The 24039-nt window shown below is 38.5% G+C and overlaps 2 protein-coding genes and 1 long non-coding RNA gene across 3 annotated transcripts; 2 read left to right on the top strand and 1 right to left on the bottom strand.

Moving 5' to 3' along the window:
- Window positions 1-915: 915 nt before the first annotated feature.
- Window positions 916-4900, top strand: LOC137963825 (uncharacterized protein At5g41620-like). Its single transcript, XM_068811032.1, has 3 exons — window positions 916-1465; window positions 2748-2873; window positions 3063-4900. Exons 1-3 carry the CDS (start codon window positions 1130-1132, stop codon window positions 4569-4571), a joined length of 1971 nt encoding a protein of 656 aa, XP_068667133.1. The 5' UTR covers window positions 916-1129; the 3' UTR covers window positions 4572-4900.
- Window positions 4901-5591: 691 nt separating this feature from the next.
- LOC137963397 (pentatricopeptide repeat-containing protein At5g55740, chloroplastic-like) lies at window positions 5592-8330 on the top strand. Its single transcript, XM_068810519.1, has one exon. The coding sequence runs from the start codon at window positions 5592-5594 to the stop codon at window positions 8328-8330; it is 2739 nt and encodes a 912-aa protein (XP_068666620.1).
- A 2206-nt stretch (window positions 8331-10536) lies between these two features.
- Window positions 10537-11645, bottom strand: LOC137961845 (uncharacterized). Its single transcript, XR_011115085.1, has 4 exons — window positions 11558-11645; window positions 11251-11310; window positions 10904-11096; window positions 10537-10753 (listed from the first exon to the last, which is right to left on the bottom strand). It is a non-coding gene; the product is annotated as an uncharacterized lncRNA (long non-coding RNA).
- Between the last annotated feature and the right edge of the window lie 12394 nt (window positions 11646-24039).

Genomic DNA, 24039 nt, shown 5'->3' with positions numbered 1-24039 from the left:
GTTTTCCTTTATTTGAAGCTTGGCATAGGAACCCCAGCTCTCGCTGTGCGAGTTTGCAAAGATGAAAGCAGAAACTCTGATGTCATTCTGTATTTGGGAATCATCGACATCCTTCAACAGTACAATGTCGCAAAGCGTCTTGAGCATGTCTACAAATTTATCTAATTTGATTCGCAGTCAATCTCAGCTGTAAATTCTAAAATTTATGCCACTGGGTTTCGGGATTTCCTTTCGAGGGAATTCCCTGCAAGTCAAACTATTATGTGATCTCGGATTGAGCTTGTAGAAGGGGACGCTATTATTCTGTGGAGGTAGGCAGAGAGACACCCAATGGAGAAAGACTGGTACATTCTCATAGGGTGTTTTTGTCGAAAAGATCACATACCATTTCGGTTTACCAGAGGAATATTTTATTCTAAGCAATCTTATGAACGGTTGCCTGCTGTGCTCTTTTAAGTCCTTAAAAATTCTTAATTGCAGCTTTTTGACTAGATTTTGCTCCTATCATGACACTGGTCGGTTCTGGAGGGTCTATACGCTAATCAATGCAATGCGAAGTGGTTGCTTGGATTTAAACGATCCAAACAACCATTGCCGGAAAAAATACTTGAAAATTGCTTGTCTGTACTCAACGAACAGTTTAAAGCAAATCAATTCCGAGTGAAACTGTGCGGTGAAAAGTGTCTGTCTGAAGCTCCGCTCCTTTTCGTTTTTCACTACGTCTTAACCAGTTTTACCGTAACAGGAGATCCTTTTCGTTGCGTCTGGAGTGTCAGGCGGCTTTGCAGCGGAAGTGTGCCAGAAGTTCCTTAAAAAGTTAACCCAAGAACTTATTGCTAAAAAACAATGCCAACCGTTTATTAATTGTTTAATGCGTTTGCTGTCTCTTTTCCGAAGGAAAGAGCTGTCGGCTCGTGCACACTTCTATAACTCTTCTTTCTTTTCTACTGCCAAGAAATGACAGAAATGCGATTCAGACGCTGTTGGAAAAGCCGGGAAAAGAGGGAAAGAGAAATGGGGAAGAATTACAAGAACACGAAAAGCAGGGTCTGAAAATTCAGAAAAGAAGAGGGAACGGTGAAGGGAGGAAGAGAGAGAATGGAGAGAAAACGGATTTTTTGTAGACGAAATGGCTGAAGACATGGAAGGCGAAAAAGGTGTCGCAGAGGGCCAAAAGCACGAATTTTTAGGCTCAAAGTTGAAGCGCGGGATTTTGGTAGGGAAAAAGGGGGGCCCATGTACTCCAGTGCCCACATGGAGATTAGGAGATGCGCACGATAATAAAGGAGGGTTAACGATAGCGCCATCGGGAGTCTCTGCAAGGAAGCTTGGGGCAAACCTCTGGGAGATTCAGGGTCTGCCAGCTTCGAAAATGAGCCGCGGGGTTAGGGTCCGCCACCACAAGGACAAAGGCCTCGAGCGTCACACCCGTTTGGCTGATCCACATCATAGTCCACCTGATCAGGTAGGATGGTTTTGATTCGAGACTTCTTTACAGTCCGTTGTTACTGGGTAGTTACTTCTTTTTGGGAAGAAACCATCCATTGCATGTTTATGCCTCTGATCAGGAAATAGTTGCTGAATTTAGCTTTGATGACGAAGTTGCTCTTTGTGGGGAAGATCGATCTTTTTTTTAGTGTATTAGATTTTATTTTAAATTTTCTGTTCTTCTGGCTTCTTTTTTTTATCCTAAGAAAAAAGTTCTTTTGGTAATGTAGAATAGCTGCGCTCTGGGATGTCTGTCAGTGACTCACTTACTCCCCGGTGCCAGTCTCGATTACGTGTTGACGTTCTGTTTGGGAAAATAACTGGCTTTGTACAAATTTCATTTCATGTATCAATGCAATCCTCGGGTTGTCTGTAGGATGAATGTTTCCGCTCTCATTGCTGGTAACTTTGTGTTTTTGGATTATAAGGCCTTGAGTCTTTCGATTCTGCCGGTGATGTTTGTTGAGCATCTTGTGGGATTTTGTTTTCTTTCTTCTGTCTATTATTTGTTCTAATTCATCAAGTAATGCTGCTGTTGTAGAATTTGTCCGATTTCGAAAAGCATTCTTCAAAGCACCTGATTTGCCTTGTGAGATGTTGTTGTCATTCTTCTGTCTACTGTTATTCTAATTCACAGTCTGATGCTACTGGGGTTGAATTTACTGATTTCATGATATCATCCTGCTAAAGGTTTCTTCTGCTTGTGTGTTGGTGCTGGTTGAGAGTAAGTTTTAGGGAAATAGCTTTCTATAATCCAGTTTTCTTTCAAGCTTTACATGATTTGCTTTATCTGTGAATCAAATGTGTCTATTTTGTTAGACAATTTGTGTCCTTGTCAAATCCAAATATGATTTTAAATCTACTTTTTTGAAAAGAGACAAGCTTTATTAGTAAGGTGTGTTTGTGTTTATGGCTCAAAAATCACATATATCAGCTGCTTGGAATGCAATGAGAAATTGATTCTCCTGAGCATTGTCTTTTTTCTTTTTTCTCCTGATATATTTCCATTTGCACATTAATCTATACCATTTCTTACCAGTTGCAATGAATCAATCTGGTTTTACAAAGTGAGTGTTTGCAAAAGTTTTACAAACAGCCATTTGATATAAGAGTTCAAAACTCGCAGCCATCTTCTACCATCATATTTGTGTGTAAAGAACTTTTACTCACTTTATCTCCTTTCGCTGCATGTGACATGATATGTGTGTTTAGTATGTTTATGTGTGAGTGTCTAATAAAGCTCTTCTTTTATATGTCAGCCTGAAAGTGCCAGTAGTTTGAGGCGGCATGTTACAGCTTCATTGATGAAACACCATAGAGCTATTGAACGGCATGGTCGTGTTTTACAGCCCGTCTCTCCCTCTAGTTATGGTAGTTCAATGGAGGTAACTTTATAATACTTCAAATTTCCCTGCCCTTTTTTTCTAGAATATACTAAATCTCTCAAAAAATGTAAACTTTCCAGGAATACAATACTGTATTCTAATTTGTCAGATTCGGGGTTAGTCATATCATTCTGAAAGAAATAGGTTGTTTGAACTCTTATTTGTATTTTTTTTTTGTCATCCTTCCAGATAGCAGCATATAACCCACCTATCACACCCACTAGCTCTTTGGACGTCAAGGGAAGGCTTGCTGAGACAGGTTATAGCCTTAAAACATCTACAGAATTGCTGAAAGTATTAAATCGAATTTGGAGTCTCGAAGAACAGCATGCATCCAATATTTCACTGGTGAAAGCTCTCAAGATGGAGCTTGATCATGCACGTGCCCACACTCAAGAGCTGATACAAGAACAACAATCTGACCGCCTAGAAATTGATGATTTGATGAAACAACTCATGGATGATAAACTTGTCAGGAAAACCAAAGAACAAGAAAAAGTCAAAGCTGTAGTTAAATCTGTGAGGGAAGAGCTTGAAGATGAAAGAAGGTTGAGGAGGCGGTCTGAGAATCTTCACAGAAAGTTAGCAAGAGAGCTTTCAGAAGTAAAATCTGGTTTCTCTAAAGCTTTGAAAGAACTGGAAAGAGAGAGAAGGGCACATAGTCTGTTGGAAGAATTATGTGATGAGTTTGCAAAGGGGGTTGGAGATTATGAGCAGGAGGTACGAGCCTTGAAACACAGATCTGAGAAAGATCATGATAAGAGAGATGAAAGATTGATACTCCATATATCCGAAGCCTGGCTTGATGAGCGGGAGCAGATGAAACTTGCTGAAGCTCGATCTGATTTGGCTGAAGCTGACACTGTGGTGGATAGATTAAGGTCTGAAATCGAGGCATTCATTCAAGCTAAACAAAACAGTAGCTCCAAGAATCAGGGCCCATGTTCTTTCCGTCGGAACTCCCTCGAGTCTATCCACTTAAATGGGGCTATAAGTGCACCCCAAGACAACGGAGATGATGATTCGCTTGCCAGTGATTTGCATTGCTTTGAGCTGAATAAGACTGGTGAAAGCAAGCATGGTAGTGACCTGACTAAATTGCATGGAGAGAGAAGTATTGATAGTTTGGAAGAAACAGTCAAGTGCAATTCTGCAAAGAAAAAAGTGGGGAACTGTGAAAGGAACAAGAGTCGTAATTCTTCTTCCTTACAAGTGCAGCTTGAAGAAAAAATGGACAACTCCAAGACATGTGAACCAGATGTTATAACTGATACTGGAGAGAAAACAAAGTGCGAGAAGTATGATGAACGGGTAGTGAGGCATGACAGAAAGGTTAGACGAGATGGAAACCATGGATCATCCCAGGTAGCTGATGACTTAATGAGAGTGCATTTATCATATTCTGAGGGAGGGAAGGTCCGAACGGAGAACAACCATCAGAGAGAGGATTCATGTGGGCGGCTGCCACAGAAGGGAGCACATTCTGTCATTGACTCAAGTATTGAAGGGAATGCTGTTGGTGTATCTAGTCAAGTACAACAGTGGAACTTCCAGAGCAACACTCCTGATATTATTGAGGCATCAGAGAGTTCTTCGAAGCAGGCTCGTGGACTGAAGGAGAGCACCTTGAAAGCGAAGTTACTTGAAGCCAGATTAGAAGGGCAGCATGCTAGATTGAGAGGTTCAAAAGCGCCGTAAGTCTCTGAGTGGATGATGGGGAGGGTGAAACTGATTTCAGTGAAGTTCCTGGTTTTGTGTGCAGTTGCTCACGTCTCTAAAATGGAACATGCAGTGCTGCTTTCGGTTTTCTACTTGTGGCATTTTTTGAGCTTTTCCTTTACCCTTCTTCGTGTTCTTCCTTCTCTGTTTTTTTTTTCTGTAATTTTTTGAATTTTCCTCTGTATATGAGAAAATCAGAAATCGATTAAAGGTCACCCATAATTTGTTTGCTTTCTTGCCATTGCAAAGACTGGTTAGTTCTGTTAAACCGTAAAATGGCACTTCTGATCAGGTAGACAAGGAGTAAAAGATGCAAGGTGTTGAAGTCTGGTTACTTGTACAATATTGGGTTGTCTTGACATATTTCCTGATTGAAGTTCAAACGAAACCTGTTTCCTGCAGTCGTTTCTGCACCTGGCTTCACATAATTCCTCCATTCTTGTGGTGAATAGGCCCCGGCAACATTCGAGCTTTGATGTGATCTGCTGGAAATTTATTTAAATAGGCAGCTGGACGAGTTCTAGCCAAATTGGATTTCATTAGCAAAGTTTTTCACTTGAGTAGCATTCGAAATGTTTCAGCAAATTCTACTAATAAACTGTATTATTTTAAGTAATTAACATATTAATTATAAATGAACTCGTTATTAGTTTATCTTACAACTTAGAAGACAACATTTTTATATCATCTCGGTGTGACTGGTGATTGAAAAAAAACAGAAGAAAAATCTGGGTTCTGGTGACGTGATCTTGTCCCTGTCACAGCTTTCACTACGACGGAAGCTTGCGCTTTCTGGCACTCTCTTGACCTTGTCTCATTTCCTGCTTTCTTACGTAGGGCAGGCTGAATATCATCCGGAGGCGCTTCTTCTCGACCATTCAAAGTTTCACCGGATTGCAAATTTTTCTTTGTTATTCGAAATTTAGCACAACCGGAAAATTTCATGATGCTTCGTCATTTCTTGTTCCTGGAATTGAACTTTAACCTCTGGCAGGGCCAATGGCTGCTGCAATTCCCCAAATCCCGCAAAAGCCCATTTCCCAAAACACGCGCCGCTCGTTCGCCACTAAGATTCCGAGTTTCATCAAGACAAAGTCAAAATTCTCATCCTCTTTTACCGATATTTTGAAGTACTGCTCTAAGAGTCGGTTAAAAGAAGCAGTTCAAACTCTACATGTCATCAAGGAAATAGGTGATTCTCCTGAAAATATCCGAATACTTGATCGTTTGTTGCATTTGATTGCATTAAAGAGAGATCTTTTTCTCGCAAGAGAGGTATATGAGAGTTTAGTTGGTAGTAACATGCATAAAAATGCATGTCTTGGAACAAAAATTGTTTCTATGTTCATAAAATGTGGTAGTTTGGGCGATGCAATTGAAGCTTTTGCCGGAACTGCTGAAAAGAATTTACAGTCACTGTCAATAATCCTGAAGGCACTTTGTGATAGTTTTTGTTTCTCTGAGGCTTTGAGGCTTTTTTGTGATCTGAATGAGACTTCTCATGTAAGACCTGACGGCTTTGTTCTCACCAGTCTTCTTAGAGCTTGCGGTGGATCGAAGAACATAAGATTGGGGAAACAAGTTCATGGATTCATTTACAGAAATGGTTACGGAAACAATGTATTTGTAGGGAACTGCTTGATTGATATGTACGGGAAATGCGACTGTCTTACTGATGCTTGTTGGTGGTTTGACCGAATGCCTGTAAGAGACATTGTCTCATGGAATTCAATGTTAAAGGCTTATGTCCAGGAGAGGAACTTCGATGGGTTTGCTGGATTGGTATCGGAAATGCAAGTGAAAGAAGTGGAGCCAAATCTGATTACCTGGAACATAATGATTTCTGGGTATGCTGGTCATGGTCCTGCCAAGAAAGCATTGAATTGCTTCTATGAAATGCAGTCTATGGGTCTGAAGCCTGATTTAATCTCTTGTAATTCCCTTATTTCTGCTCTGGTTCAAAATGGGCATGTCATTGAAGCATTGGAGCTGGTTCGGCAAATGCAAACAGTAGGCTTGCAACCTGATCTTGTCTCGTGGACAAGCCTTATTAAAGGATATGTAAACTTAGGCTGTTTCACCGAGGCATTGGGATTGTTCTCTCGTGTATGTCATACCAGAGTTGCTTTAGATGAGCTTATAGTATCAGCAGCTCTTAAGGCATGTAGTGATCTAAAAGCTCTTAGACATGGTAAAGAAATTCATGGGTACATAATAAGAAATGGATTTCAGATGAAGGGTTCTCTTAATGCTTCTCTAGTGAACATGTATGCTAAATGTCAGAAGCTAGATCTCAGTAGAAAGCTGCTTTCTGATGCAAATATTGTTTCCTGGAACTCCTTGATTGCAGGTTACATTGAGAATGGAAATGTAGACGAAGCCAAAGATACTTTTAAAAAGTTGGATTCAAAGAACTTGAAACCAGATTTGGTTTCATGGAATTTGATGATCAATTGTCTTGCACAGTACAGTGGAGCTAATGCAGCACTTGAAACTTTACATCTCATGCAATCGGCTGGAATTTCTCCTGATTTAATTTCATGGAATACTCTTATTAAGGGATTTGTGAAGAGTGGAAATGTTAAAGATGCTGTGTATCTACAAACTCAAGTTGAAGGGTTGGGCTTTGAACAGAGTTCCAGCTCATGGAACATATTAATCTCTGATAATGTTCGCAATGGGAATGGAGAAGGGGCATTAAGAATCTTTCACTTGATGAAAAGCCATGGAGTTGATCCGGATGCAATCACAATTTCATGTATTCTGCGTGCCTGTGCTCTGTTACAAGCGTTGCACATTGGAAAATCTATTCATGGACGGATCATAAGGAGTCAAATGACAGATAATTATATAAATAGTTCTTTATTAGAAATGTACATGGAGTCAAACGATTTGTGCTCTGCACGACATATTTTTGCTAGAAACCCAAAAAGGAACTTGATTTTCTGGAATGGAATGATATCAGGTTTAGCCAAGAAGGGGAAGCTGCATGAAGCTCAAGGGTTACTGCACAAAATGCAGTTGGAAAAATTAAACCCAGATGTAGTTTCCTGGACATCTGTCATAACAGGATATGTTAGGGGTGGAAGACCAGACATAGGACTCCAGATATGGTCACAAATGTTGCATTTGGGGCTTCATCCAGACCCAATTACCATAACAGCCGCCACAAGTGCTTGTGCCAAGTTAAAAAATCTTGATTATGGGAAAAGAATCCATGGCTTCTCAATGATAACAGGGTTACACAAAGATCCAGCAGTTCAAGCAGCTCTAATATCTATGTATTGTAAGTGTGGAACAATTAAGGATGCTGTTTCCATATTTGAAAGAGTTTCTCATTTGAGTACCATAATTTGGAATTCCATGCTTTCGGGATATATGACTCAAAAAAATGGGAATATGGCTCTTTATCTTTTCCAAAGAATGAGAAGGGAAGGCATTGATCCCAATCCGGTAACTCTCGCCATTGTTCAATCTGCATGTCACCAAACAAACTTCCAGGATTTCGGAAATTTCAGAATTATGGAAAAGGTTGGTGAATGTGTGCTGAATTCCCAGGAAGAAACAACGAAGACGAAGCTCATTGATGACTCACAGGTTATGCAGGCAAATGTGGAAAGAACAAGAGACAAAACCTTGATGAACTCTTTCCTCTTAGAAGCAGTCGACAGGAACCACCAAAGTGGCAAATTGTTGGCTCACTCAGAACCCTCTAAACGGAAATCGTTATTAACTTGATTCACTCCAGTCCAACAGTCTGTGTGTTAATTGTTAACAATCATCATCTTCAGTATATACCAATTATTTGCAGAGAGCTCTTTTTTCCATTATCCTCAAACCAGGTTCCTGCCTAAAAAAATCTATTTCTGCCTTAAAAAATTGAATGTCTCAGTTTTTTTTTTGTTTTGCAGCTTTAAAATTTTAAAAGGTGTTAAAGTAATTTCATGAACACGAAATCAAATACTTCTTTCCTGAACTACCGTCACCCTCTTTATAATAATGTAACTCTGGTCCACAGCTAGCTTTGGGTTTGAAGGACCGGGCAGAATGAAGGTTTTCATGGCTTCTTTTAGATGGATTATTCAACTTCACAAGGACGTCCCAAGAGCAGTTTGTTTCTATTCGGAGGGTTTGGATTTTAGCGTCAATACCTGCACCTTGGGATGGGCTGAACTTCAATCTGGTCCTCTAAAACTTGGCCTTATGCAATCAAACAAGTAGGTCTCTTCTTACACTCTTCATCTCCTTTCTCTTTCTTTTTCTACATTGGTTGTCCTATAAGGAAGTAGTACATAAACGCCCTTGCATTAATGCCGATGTGATACAATTGTCATCATGTTTCTCTATGATTTTGAGTACAGAACGCCACGGAAGTGTCTAGGTTGATAGAATACTCCCTACCTCATGGAGTGCGAGTTAGCTACGACCCATTCGAACCAGATCAGATTCCCAATGGGATATTTGCCCAGTTGAAAGATAAAATGTGAAAGTAATCTGTTTGGAATAGGTAGCATGATGAAGTATATACATTTTAAATTAGGGTGAATCAAGCAAATATTTCTTCAATTCATGAACTTGAGAATTCTATAGCGCTCAACCCAAAATTATTTGGATAAGTGCATATACTGGCAGATTGGAGGATCTTAATGGAATATGGAAAGATAAGAACCTGAACCCAAGTTCTGAAAGGTCTAAGAATTTGTCCATTAGAGATATGGCAGATGGTTCTTTTCTGTGGTCAAATTTTTTAACAAGAAAACTGTGTTTAAGTTTATTTTCTTTAGAATAGACAGAGGTCTTATTAGTTACTCCTGGGCTCTTCAAAGCGTCCACTAATTCTTTTCTGAAAGAGTGAGGCCAGTTGCCAAAGCAACAATGCTTAATTCTCGTGGTTTGTTTTGTGGATTGTCCACTTTGCATGTTCATTGCATTTGTTTTCTGGTAAGATATACCATTCTCTAGACCTTTTGAATTAGCATGGACTGAAGCAATTGAGGCAGCCATGTTTCAAGTGAGGCTGATGATTTATGAAACTTTTGCCAGTTTTGTATCTGAATGCCTTCACATCTCAAATTTATGACTATTTTTTTGCTTTAGTACTGGATGGTCATTCCTTAATATATGTATCTGTATACATTGGTAATGAAAATCGTCACATGACCCATCTTCTCTCACCCCTCTCTAAATGATTTACAGATTAGTAAACATTTGGCTGGAACTTTGGGCATCAAGACAGAGTCTAACACAGCCACATGTTTGACCATTAGAGTCCTGTCAGGAAACTTTCAGGTCACCAGAACCTACAGGATTTTCTAAGTGAGCAAATCTATGTTACACAATTCCTAATTTGCTAACTTTCATAATTAAGTGGTGCAAAATCTCTCTTGCTCCCTTTTTTTTTTTCTTTTGGCAACTTTCTTTGATAGGAACTAGCACTAGTGAGTCATGTAGTACTTGTGGACAGGCTTGAGATTTACTCAAATGAAAATCATCAAAACAGAGCACAGAAGCAAACGCCAGCGAACAGGATAAGGAAGGCAAAAACCATCTGAAAAGTCACTAGAAAATAAATCTTAAAGTCATAGTCAGACATGATTTACGCATTGAACTTTGACCTTGGACTTGTTCAAGACGCCTTTTGGCCTGTCTGAATTGCTATCTAGTTGAAAGTGTTTGCAGTTCTTGGCTCACAATTTAAAGCTTTGCCTTGATGATCCTACTTTTTCCCATGGCAACTCTAATATTTCAACAATAGTGGAGATCAAGAGACAATGGCTGAAAGAGCCCTGAAACCCAACAGGGCAGTTAAAATGTTAACAAGACTGGTGTGCTTTTGTGAGGATGTCAGGAGTTGAAACATTTGGCAGCTATCACTTAATCATGAAAAAAGCTTCCAGTATGCTTTGCAAATTTGATTTTTTAAATTCTTCAAGCAATTGTCGTTTTGGAAAGAAAAAAGGGAATCAATGGTAATTGGTGCAATGTAACACCCAAAAAGTATCTCCTTGTACACGTCCAGATATTATTGATCTTCAAATAATTGTTGCCTCATAAGCAGCAGACTCAAGAGGTGACTGTTAGAAGCGCGAGTGTTGACGTGCCCCTTTTCCCGGCAACCAGTTAAACCAGTAGGGCTACTCCTCCCCAGACCTTTGAAGTTCCTGATATCAATAGCACAGAAATGATACAAATTGCATTTGGAGAAGAGATTGATGGTTCCATCAAATACGAAAATCAAGGTAAAGTTATCTAATGATCTAATCCAAACAAAAAATGACATGGTTGTTTATCAAGAACATGGAAGAATTTACAGGTAACTGCAACGCGCGTAGTATTGATAGTAAGTCGTCTTCTGCAATTGAGTCCCATCAGACTTGTCAATCGAACCACTACTATCATTTCTAATGTCCTCTCAAGTTCCGAGGGGTTATAATCACTTTGAAAAGCAGCGATCAGAGATTTTGAAGCTTCAAGGGAAACTGAACCACAGCCCAGAGCTCCAATCTGCCCACAAATAATTAAAATAATAACACTGGATCATATTGCTAAAACAAACTATTCCGTTTCGTAATACAGAGGAATTGATGTAATCGATCAATATCGCAACCAATTTAATTCTCATTAAAGTAGAAATAATGCTTTCAAAAACCAAACTTACAGTTATTGGATCAAGGGAATCTCCGTTTGCTCAGCAGAATCGAGGGGAATTTTGTCACAGCTGAAGGAGAGTATAAGCCAAACACAAAAGAACTTTAAATGAACTGAATCAATTTTAAGGGTTCGGAAAGACGAGTTCAGTGCACTGAAAATAGATAATTATCTCAAATAAAAAGTATGATATAAAGAAAAAAATGAGTAATTTTTTATAATATATACTTAAACAGATAATTAACTAAAATAAATATAATTACTACACTTATAAGTAATTTAAAATATAATACACGAGAAAACCCAGACAAAGTTACCTCTTAATCTATCCACAAGCGACGAAGAGCTCACATCCGCACTCAATCAAGGCTGCCGGAAGAGAAGAGATGGTGCAGAGAGAAAAAGGATTACAGGGAGAGAGGAAAAGGAGAGCTCCTTCCTCAAATGACAAAGCTGCCGTTCTCTAGACAAAAAAAGCAGACAGGACTCCTCGAAGAAGGAACTGGTGGGTCAGTGAAAGAGTAAGAACTGTTCTTACAGAGATTCGCTTGGGGAAAGGAGAAGCACAAGGCAATTGTGGCATTTGTCTGTCGCCATCCTCGAAGGAGGAAAGTAAAGGAAAACCCCGCCCTGTCTAATGATTTCAAGCACATGGATACCTAACTGTACTGCATCCCCTCTTCTAATGATGCCCAAAGAGAATTGATTTACTTTCTGAAGATTTAACTAACGACTGCCGCCAGTTGACTTCATACTTGGGATGAACTTCGGAAGAGAAGAAAAACAATATAACAACCAAAAAACCCAGTCGAGGAGACGAAGAGAAGGCTCTAAAAACTGCCCATGCAGATTTCCCTTCATATTTAAGAACCGAATCTAACTAAGAAGAGAAAACCAAAGGGAACATGTTAAAAATGAAACGAAGACATCGACAGTTGGTCAAATTTATTAGAAGAGAAGTATATTACACTAACAGTTGGAAAACACAGAAACTCCAAGGAGTTTTCCAGAAAAGGAGAAGTAACCGGCTCCCAATAAAGTACTTCCGTCAAAAGATACACGGTCTTGCACTCTTACCTCAGTCGCAAATGAGAAGTTCATATCGTGCCCACGGAAGAGGGCTGGCAACGGCCTCTCCCACGGCGAAGGCGAATCAAAGCTGTAAAGACCAGTCACAGGAAAAAGTTTACAAGTTCTACTCACGATGTTTTTTGTTAAGAACCCATGGGCCTCGCTGTAGGTATCATTATTCAGAAGTCTGCGCGTAATAGAGAGATTCGAGTAACACCAACTACTTGACAACACATTTCAGAACTGAAACTTTGATCAAAAGAAAAAGAACGAAAAAAGATAGCAGCAACTAGCAAGTACCAACCACGAACAGGAAGAGCATCCAACAGGATTAATAAAACTCAAAAATAAAAACATCTCATCACCTCTTTGAGAGAACAAAAAACCTGACACTCCTGGCAACATCAGTAACTACAGATTCATGGCAATCCATCAATATCAAATTCCCGAAGATCCTAATTTCCTTCATCAAAAGTAAAGGCTTCCACCAAATCTTCTGTTTTACCACAATAGAAGATTACACCATTCACAGTAGCACAAACATTAACCAATTCGATTCATTTGCACCCATTTCTTCTTCATTCTTACGACGTAGATAAGAATCACCTGTGGATATCTTAGCTAAACCGAGCATAATATTTCAGGGTAATTTACCAGATAAGGGAGATCCCTTCAGTCCAAGAACAGGTAGTGAAGAGTTCAAACGTTATCTCCCGCATCATTCATTCATTTACCGAGCTCTGCAACATGCCCTCTGCTTGGTTTTTGGATGAATGAGTCGGCAGCTAATTCAACCCAACAACCACCCATGAGTGGACTGAAGAAAGCTCCCTTACATACTCACCGCCAAAGACAACTAGAGAACGCGTTATTCCACTCAACCTATCGATCATCTCGTAAGCAAAGTAAACAAGAAACCCCAATTTCAGATCTACAGAACACACAATCGCAGGCACCAGAGTTCGACAAAGCCAATTACTCGATCAAGAAACAAAATAATAACAGGGAGAAGAAAACCAGAAAAGAAGTGAATTTGTTAGAGACTATCAGGTGCAACTAAGAGAAAACAGTTGATGGGTGGAAGGACTAACAAAAGAGAAGGTAAAACAAGCATCCGTTTTCACTACCACTATTGAAGGACTCCTAGATCTGAGCAAAGAAACCTCAGTCTTAAATAGCAGAGAGCAAGGGTAGGATCAGACCTGCCTGAAAGACAGAAAATATAAAAAAAATGAATTAAAGATACTTATTCGTATTCCTTCTTCTCTGCACCGATTCTCAAAATAGCAGAATATAGCCCACTCCTATCTGTTCTCTATCTTCTATCCTTTTAATATTAACAGAGTTGAAGTATGTCATCCAGAGATGTTCAATCCTTACTTTTAAGTAAGTCTAAACGTAAACTACTACTGCATAAGCTCCCATAAGTTGTAAACGTGCTGACTGCTAACTGGCTGATTTGCATTTGGAGGAAGGTGGACGATAAGCATTTGGGTTCCAAACAAGCCCTTAGTGATTCCCAAAGTGCTGTTATGGTTGAAAATTTAAACTTGTAGGATTCTAAATTGAACCTGTTGTAAATAAATGGATCATGATATCGCTGAAATCATGAAATATTGATATCTACTCAGTCAATAATTAAGAGTATCTCTCTGTATGTCTTCCAAGCAGGAACAAATAGAGAGAAAAATCTCCATTTTTTTTTGTATTAGAAATGGATTTGCGTTACTTACTTTACCTTAACTTTGTACCTTGAGGATAATTCTACCTTAGAACTACCATTATCTGATTTAATGTTCGTAATGAGTTGAGAGTTTGGTGTTCTCCATTGACATGCAACTTCGCAGGATTGCTGTTTTTGTTAAGGCAAAGGCACAAACACAGCAATGGTGGGTCGGTGGGAAAGAGAATCGGGGAGAAAAGCACGAGGGTGATGCAAGAGGTTGATGGCCGAAGAGAAATAATTTATTCTAAAGCGGATCTCTTCAGATTCTCCGTCCGTCTTGTCAAATACGAAAGGCTGGCCTCTAATGGTACCCTCGCCATACCTTGCCCTCTCCACCATCGTCTCCACGTCCAATCGCTCCTTCAAACTCGGCCTTTCCACCTGTTCATCTACTGATAAGACGTTGGACATGAGAGTCTGCCACTTCCCTCTTCTTTGTTCTCCACGAGAACTAAAAGTAAAAAAGTAGATCCCCATCCTATATCGGTCTCTGCTTTTCCAGTTTTTCCTGCCTTTGATCCATCGTAAGTTCATATGAATCACCAGTTCATCCCCTCGAGACAGCCCACAAACTGTTTGTTCACAGGTGATTAAAAAATTAATCGTGTTCCTATGTTTAATTTTCAATTCCACTGAAAAACAGGAAATTGTTGGATTTGGCAGAAGCGCAGAATGGGCTGTGCAGAGCTTCCGATCCTTTTAAAATATGAGCGAATCCATGGATGTTGCTCAAGCAAGTACCGATGCATGGATTAGAGTAATGGGGATGTCCCATAAAGAACCTTTCATCGAACACCCTTACCTTATTGTTTTCTCGAAGCTTTCTGCCATAATGCGTTGCCAGAATCTATTCAAGCAGACCCACATGCACTTCATCGTGTTCATACTCTAGATTTCACGCCTTCAAGCTCCGTGTGCTTTAATTCCGTTTTTCAAAGTTTCAATTTCCAAATGACATGTTTTATCCCCGTTTTGGTACTTGTTCGTCTGCAATGACTGGGTTTTACCCTTTTTTTTATTTTTCATCTTCTTCTTGGGTTGTTTCTGTTTCTTGCAATTACAGATCTTTTTCTTTTCTATTTCTGGATCTGCATTCATCTATTTCTATGTATGACATTACTACTGTGTTTCGTCTGTCAAGCGAATCAAATTGATGGCGCTGGATCAATTCTACTGTACATAAACATGAACGGGATCGCTAGTGTATCTCACTGTTCACAAACAGTGGATGCTACAGTTCGCTCGAAATGAAACATTTCCTGTATTGTTTTTCTCGTGAATCGCACTCAAATAGATTAAAGATTAATGTCCCAGAATCCGGTTGAGAAGACGAATGGTAGTACGGGCCAAACAGAAGCAGAAAGAGCTTTGTCCTGAAGGAAAAACAAGACTGCGAGTCGAGTCTGAGAGCATGACGATTTTTCTTCATCAACAGTCTCTTAATGTAGATTAGCTACTAAAATTATAGTAAAATCGATGGAGATTTTCAGAGACCCACCTGCATTTGGATTATTTATTGTAGTTAGTGGTGATGTTTATACGTTTAATCGAAGACTGGTAGGCACATTTTTTAGCCTTGAGCTTGTGCTGATGGTCAGTACGAGAAGATTCGAACCCCGTACGTTTAACTTTCTCTCCGAATCCCTCGTTCTTACTCTCTTTAGTTGTTCAAGTATTTTAAAATTATGGTTTTAAAGATGTTATTTATAAAATAAAATTACCATAATTTTAGTGACATGGGGCCCACTTCTAGATGGAGATATGTCCCTCGCTTGAGGGGATGTATCTCTCCTTAGAGGATATACTTTCTTAAAGGGATGTATCTTTCTGAATAATCATTAGTGTCACACTTTCAGGAAATCTATAAATTCCTCTATGGTCTTACAAGTGAGGCTAATGCTATTTGCACACTCAGTCTGGCTGAACGGGAATAAGTTTATCACTTATAAACGAATTATCAAAGGTTATCTTATGCAATTCAAGTTCTATTTATATTCTTCAAGATGAAAGGTACGTTTTCTTTATTCTTCTTATTTTAATTCTATGATATATGTATGACTTTCATGATAATGGAATTATGGAGGATTTAATATCTATTTCTATGATGTTTATTTTATTATTATTAGACATCAAATACAAGTGAATAATGCTTCTCCTGGTATCATAGAGATAGAATCTAATTTTCTATATTTTTTTCATATTATTTTGGATTTTTTGGCTATGTATTTGTGAGTGGAAATAAGCCTAGTTTAGGCTTATTGGGTTTATGCGCCGCAGGCGGCCCTGCTGGTGTGGGCTTGCCAATGTGCAGGTTTGTGCAATAATGACCCAGAACCATGAACCAAACCGGGTTTTGCAAATATAATGAGCCAAAATGTGTTTTAAGAGTTGTTTTGACCCAAAATTTTATTTTTAATGGAATTTTCATGTTATTTGAAATTTATTTGGCTATTTGAGATCCAAGACTATAGGTATGAAGATTTATATGTTGATAGTTTATAAATAATTCATATTTAATTAGTTTAGTTGTTGTTTAATTATTTATTTGCTATAATTTCTTGAAGTATTTATAATTTATCTTATTGCTTGCCTTGTTATATATTTATGTATTTTTAAGTGAAAAATAATTTAATTATATAATTTGCAAAATCTCCAAAGGGTAATGCGAGTTCTATAATTAGATTAGTATATTGTAAATTAATTCATATAAATCCCCAAAGGGTAAGTATGAATTAATTTATTTGTTTTTTTGTTTGCTTATGATATTATTGTTTGTTTATTATATGTACAATGATTTGCCTAGTAACTCTCATGAATCCCCAAAGGGTAAGTGGGAGTATTAGATGGCTGAGATGATTGTATAATTATGTATGTTCTCCCAAATATTAAAATATTTTCAGGATGACAGGAACATCCAGTAGTGGACATAATTTTGCTGAGTCACCAAAGGAAAATGTACTTGATTGGACTAATTATGTGAATTGGTCACAACGGGTTGACTTAATGCTACGAGACTATAGGTTTGATAAGATTATCAAAGCGGATACTCCTCCTCAAAGACCTTCCCGCGTAAACTACCCCTATAATCTGAAACAGTATAAGAAGGACCTTAAAAAATTCAAGGAGTGGGATGATGCTAATCAAAATTTCTAGGTCACATATTCTTGGGGTTCTAAGTGAGACTCTCTTGATGACTTATTTTCATGTCCCCACTACAAAAGAGATTCTCGACCAAATTGAGGCTAAATATGGAAAAAAATCGTCTACTCACATTAATAACTTATGGCAAAAGTTCACTCGTGCCAAATGCGTAGAAAATGCTGATGTGAGAAAACATGTAAATGACATGCTTGCCATGGCAGATGAGTTACAATATCATGGTAGACCAATGGATGATTCCGTCCACTCTTGTTAGAGTTTGTGGTCTGAGTTAGATACTTGGTTTTCCGCACCTTAAACGGCTAGTCGTTTCGGGTTGTATTGGCTAGGTATCTGACTCAGAACTCCGAAATTAAGCGAGTTTCGGCAAGAGTAATTCTAGGATGGGTGACCTCCTGGGAAGTACTATTGCCGAAGACTTTAACATGGTATCAAAGCTAGGCACGCAACGGCCCTCGTTCGTATCCCGTGAGAAGCGGCTCCAGAATGGGCGGGGTGGGTGTCAGAGTGGTTTCGTCCACTCTTGTTAGAGTTTGTGGTATGAGTTAGGTACTTGGCTTTACGCACCTTAAACGGCTAGTCTTATCGGGTTGTATTGGCTAAGTATTTGACTCAGAACTTCGTAGTTAAGCGAGTCTGGGTGAGAGAATTTCTAGGATGGGTGACCTCCTCGGAAGTACTCTTGTCTAGAACTTTGACATGGTATCACGGCTAGTTTTTTCGGGTTGTATTGGCTAGGTATTTGACTCAGAACTCCGAAGTTAAGCGAGCTTGAGTAAGAGTAATTCTAGGATGGGTGACCTCCTAGGAAATACTTTTGCCTAGGACTTTAACAGAAAAAACTAAAGTGGTCACCATCAACTATTTACCCAAATCTCTCAAATATATTCAAGATTTTTATTCTTTGTCCAAGACAAAGTGATTATATTTTATTTGGTTAATATAATTAGCCACCAATCCAAAAGACTCAATCCAAGTATTGAGTTAGATAAACCTTCACCTAGAGCTAACGTAGTTTTGAAGTCAAAGAAGAAGAATTTAAAGAAGAAGGGAAAGAACTTTCAATTTCAAAACTTCAAGGACAAAAAGGTCAATCAACAAATGGTTGAAGTACATGCAAATCAACGTGTTTGTTTCTTTTGTAATAAGTCAGGACATATAAAGAACTATTGTAGGACTTTGAAAACCATGCAAGAAGGGCAACAGGAGAACACTAGTGAGTCTTTATCTCTTGAAACTTGTACTATTTATATCAAGCCTTTTAGTTGGCGAGCTGATTCAGGTGTAACTGTTCATGTATTGAATGAGTTGTAGGGCTTCAAGGAGCTAAGAAAGATTGAGGACAAAACAAACTTTATTTACATGGAAAATGATGAAAAGACCATTATGGAAGGCATAGGAACTTACAGGCTAAAGCTTGTTGATAACAAGTTTTTTTATTTAAAAGATTGTCTTTATGCTCCTTCTATGAGAAGAAGTCTATTATCTGTATCTTGTCTTGAGAAACTTGGATTTACATTTTACTTTGGAAGTGAAAAGTTTCTCATGTTACAAAATGATAAAGTTATTTTGAGAGGTTTTCAAAATTTTGGTCTATATCAATTGCAACTTAGTGGAAATATGGTGTTCAATGTTTTTACTTCTTCGGATATTAAAGAAAATGAATTGTATTTGTGGCATTTAGGACTAGGGCATATAAACAAGGATAAAATTATAAGACTTGAAACACAAGGATTATTGAAAAATCTTTCGCATAATGATTTTCCTATTTGTGAGTATTGTATATTTGGGAAAATGACAAAGATACCCTTTCCATCCAAAGGCTCAAGAAGTTTTCTTGTTTTGGATATTATTCATTCATAATTTATCACATTTATAGGTGATTTCTCAAGATACAGAATAGTATATTTATTGCATAGAAAAAATGAGGCCTTAGATTATTTCAAAACCTTCATATTGGAGGTAGAAAATGCATCAGGAAGGAAGATCAAAACATTGCACACCGACATTGTTTGGAGTTATTCTCTAAATTTTGCAAGTCAGACGGGATTATCCATATGTTTAGCATGCCTTATACACCTGAACAGAAGGGTATCATTGAAAGGAGAAATCAAACCTTACTAGAGATGGTAAGATCTATGATGGCACTTGCAAATTTGCCAATATCCTTTAGGGGCGAGGCACTATTGACAGCTACCTATATTTCAAATAGAGTGCCTTCAAAGTTGGTTGAGAAAACACCTTATGAGGTATAGTGAGGCAAAACTCCTAGTTTTAACCATTTTAAAGTATCGGGATGTGTTGTTCATATTTTAAAACATGATCCTAAGGACAAATTGAAGGCTAAGATTCGAAGATGTTTATTCGTTGGTACTCATAACATTTGAAAGGATATAGGTTATATAATCCCAAGGAGAAGGTGATTATTGAAAGTAGACATGTAAAATTCATTGAGCATAGATTTGATTGTGATGAAGATTTAGGTACGAAGTCTCACTTGGAAGAAAATGTTAAAAGTTCTTCTTCTGAATCTCTTTCTAATATTGTGTCGCGCAATCAACCATGGAGGCAGAATATGTGGCTATGAACTTAGCTACAAGGGATGTTGTCTATCTTCGCAAATTCTTGCGAAGTCTTCTAGTGGGAGACTGTGTGGAGCGACCTATTCCTCTCTTTTGTGATAACGCATCTGCTATTGCTATCACGAAAGATCCGAAGTGTTACTCCAAGGCTAAACATATTGAAGGAAAATACCACTACATACGAGGCATGCTGAGGAAGGAGGAAGTTGTTATTTATAAAATATCTTCTCCGGATAACTTAGCTAATTCACTAACCAAGTGTCTTCCCGTGATGAGTTTCATTTCCCATGTGGGGAATATGGGTTTGATTTATTTAATTGATGAGACCAAGTGGGAGAACATTGTTTTGTATACATTGTGGTCTCAATGATTTGTAATACTAGGTATGTCATGACATTGTAATTTATATTCCATTGAATGATTTTGAAAGAATGCATATGCTTTTGTGTGATAATCCGAGTACTCAGTGTATGCCTTGAGATTCAGCTTCCCTACTAGGTATGCACTTGTACGTGTATATATAAGGGTCTCAATAGGGAGTGACGGTTGAGTATCTAAATTGTCTAGGCCAATGAGATTGCATAGGCACAATTTCCTTTACGGCTAATACTCATACTGGTATAGAGCTTTACCCTGAGTCCTCAGGTACTGAGTATGCTATGGACGGTGAGATGCCTTGATGTCCAGTTTTTCTATTAGGTATATACTTGTATGTATATATGGAAGGGTCTCAATAAGAAGGTAGGGTTGGATGTCTAAATTATTCAGGCCTATGGTACTGATTAGGCATAGTTACCTTAGTGGCTAATACTCGAACTGAGTTTTACCCTAAGTTCAGGTCCGAGTATGCTATGAATGGAGACCGCTGAACTGGCAAATTTGATAAGTATGGATTTGGTTTATTTCCCAGCCTTGGATATCTAAGATATATAGTGTGTATGCTCGGGTTAACTACACATGTATATTAAAGTGTTTAGGTAATACCTATGGTCATGGTATGGTTTTATGTGTCAAGATTGATTTTTTCGAAAATCGGAATTTGAAATGGATTTGAAACCAAGTGGGAGTTTGTTGGAATTATAGTTTCAAATATATTTATTATAAAATAAGATTACCATGATTTTAGTGGCATGGGGCCCACTTCTAGATGTTTTGTCATTGGATGTCCAGTATAGGGAATAATGGCCAGCACGTCCCCCTATAGAGGTAGATTCATTGGGTACATTGACTGGACACATCCCTTGAGCATAAGGAGATGTCTCTCTCTTAAGGGGATATATCTATCCTTAGGGGATGTATCTCTCCTAAGGGATGTATCTTTCTGAATAGTTATTATTGCCACAACCTTTGGAAATTTATAAATTCCTCTATAGTCTTACAAGTGAAGTTAAGGCTATTTGAATACCCAGTTTAGCTGAACGAGAACAAGTTTATCACTTGTAAAAAAATTATCAAAGGTTATCTTGTGCAGTTCAAGTTCTATTTATATTATTCAAGACGAAATGTACATTCTTTTTATTCTTATTATTTCAATTCTATGATACATGGATGACTTTCGTGATAAATGATTTATCGATGTTTTAACATAAGTCTCCACGTCGTCTGTCTATTTTGTCTCTCGATTGGGGACATGAGAGTCTAATCGTCATCAACAGCAATAACTTCCTGTTGAGTCTCAAGACTCTGAACCACCACACCTCGTATAGGACGATTCTTCCTTCTTGTGCTTGATCCCAATATATTGCCCTGCCTTGTCTGTTAAAAAATGGAAAAAGAAGAAAAAGGTCTAGTACATGATCTTCCTAGTGTGCTGAGCGAAGTACTATTCATCGATCGTCTTCCTCCATAATCTCTCTTACCTCTTCTATTTCATATTTCAAACCAGTTACGACTTCATCCTCTGCCCCTCAGACAATTGAGAGAACTAGTGTTTACCATACCAAGTTCTGTAATTCCGGTTTTGAGGGATAAAAATCGAAATTTTTTCCTTCGTAGGTACGAGCAAACTCCGACGGAGGTAGAGTGTTGAATCGACTGTAATAATATATGGAATTAATTGATTAACGAAAGTATAAGGGATGCCTTCTTTTCTTTTACTTTAACGTGAAAAGACAATCAGGAATACGGATACACGAGAAAATTCGTACCTAGCAGTCTGCACTTAGCACTTGCAGAGTGACTGGGTATCATAAATTTAAAACCCAGCTTCACGTGAAAAGCGACCATTGATCCATGAAGAAGATGGAGAATAAGTGTAATCTAATCGCCAATTCTTCTGTTTGCTCTTTTGCAGAAATCTGGCACTTTGAATCGATAATAAACAAGCAACAATAATATCAAAGTGGAGTTGTTCTTTCCTCCGTGCGGCCCGGAGAGAGAACAATAATACATAATAACCTTAATACCAGGTACCAACTGGAAAAAAGGTGTTCGGAGATGATCCGTGGCGGAGGTTTGATACCTTGTCATTTCGATGGAGACAGAATGCCAACAGGCGGGCCACGGAATCGTCTTCGTTCTTGCTATAAATCTTGCAAGAATCGTATCGACCAGTTGGGTGTCGTGATTTTTACAGACATGGCTCGCCACGGAAGTTACTTCAATTTGCCAATTACTTATGGTGAAGTATATTGAGGGTGAAATGCATGTCATACCTTCTCTTTCATGAAAGAAGATTGGATGAAATTTATGAACAAATTGTCCAAGAATTTCACTTGGAAAACCATAGACTTTAATGGCATGTTTGGAACCCACAGAAAAAAAAGGAAATAAAATAAAATAGAAGAGAAATATATTTTTTATTGTTTGGCACCAGAAAATCAAAATGATAAAATTTGGGGAGAAAATAAAAGAAATAAAAACTTAAGAGAATTTTAATCATAAATATTTTTAATTATCATTAATCTTTGTTCTTGCTTATTGAATTATGCTCCAAATTTGCTTCTTTCTGGGTTTCTTATCCTCAGTATGAAAAGAGTAAATACACTAGATGCAGTCGGGATAGCTTTGGTTCTTCACCAAATACTAGCAGAAGTATGGTCATTGCCGCTAGAGAGAGTAAGGGTTTTAGGGGATTTTTAAAAAATAACATCTGAAGGACTATTAATAAACCCAAAACTCTTTTTTGTGGCTGGTAGATCATAATCTCATAATACTCCAATAATCAGTCCTCGTTTTCAGGTGACGAAGCTGCTTTCTCGTAAAGGAGGTGCAGTCAAACGATTGTGTAGGTGTAAAGAGGAATCAAGGAATACTTTCAGCTCACCATATGTTCCCTGATTCTGAACATTTTCACGTATAATCGACTTTTGAAATGCTAATGACTTTTCTTTTTTCAAAAGAATTGGGCCACTTTGTTCCAGACGAGTCAGTGCAGCAGTAATGTTTGATGCGAAATGTAGATATCGATCAAATCCGGTTCCTAAAGCAACCATGGAGATTCTCGTTTATGGTTTCTTAATACCCACCAAGCTGCGTTGATCAAACGTTGTACTTGCTTAGTATAGAAACTATTACCTAAAGAAAGGAAGTCAAAAACAGTGCTCCACCTGAAGCTCCTTTAGGGTTTGTTAATAGGAAAGAAATGATGCAAAAGCAGGGAAAAGATACTGGAAAAAGGAAAAGACGATCGGAGGGAATGCCAAAATCCATCCGTAATTGTCTTTGGAAGACGGATTCTCTTCAAAAGAGAAAGATGCCAGGGGCCGCCATTATCGGCCATGCTTTCCTAAACACGATGCTACTCGTCAGTCGTCATTTCACGACTCCATTAAAGAAAAAACGAGATTTCCTGCCGTCTCTCTCTCTACACGTGACCCACCTTCACCGCCGAAAAAATCTCCCCCTGGGATTTCTCAGCGAGATCCTAAGGTTCTCGTTTCATCTGGGTTTCGGCCGACCATGTCTCTGCGGCTATTTAAAGCATGTTCTTCCGCCCGTCTCTCTCGTGGGGCTTCTGTAATTCTCCCAGAAGATTGGGCTCCTGCGAATTTCCACTTCTGGGGTTTTCCTGTTATGGAAAGCCTGTAGTGTTGGCTGGATTCCTTGCGAAGGTGAACTGTTTTGTGGAAAGAGGTGAACGGGGTTTCAATTGAGCTCCCTTCAGTCCAATACAGGGAGAAAGAGGGTGATAACAGCTGCTGGTTCATGGGCTCCTTTGGCTGCGCGAGGTTAATGTCTGAACTGCGCAGTCCAAAGGTGCGCATGTGTTAGGAGACGAGTTCGCCTTCTGTTTTTCTTACTTGGATTGAAGGGAGCTCCA

Source organism: Aristolochia californica, unplaced genomic scaffold, assembly GCF_029961685.1.
Source record: "Aristolochia californica isolate CCGP_79_NKW_82.1479 unplaced genomic scaffold, dmAriCali1.0.hap1 SCAF_4, whole genome shotgun sequence".
In the NCBI taxonomy this organism is placed as follows: Eukaryota; Viridiplantae; Streptophyta; class Magnoliopsida; order Piperales; family Aristolochiaceae; genus Aristolochia; species Aristolochia californica.
Note: the sequence above shows the minus strand (reverse complement) of the source record. Positions and strands in the feature narration are given on the sequence as shown.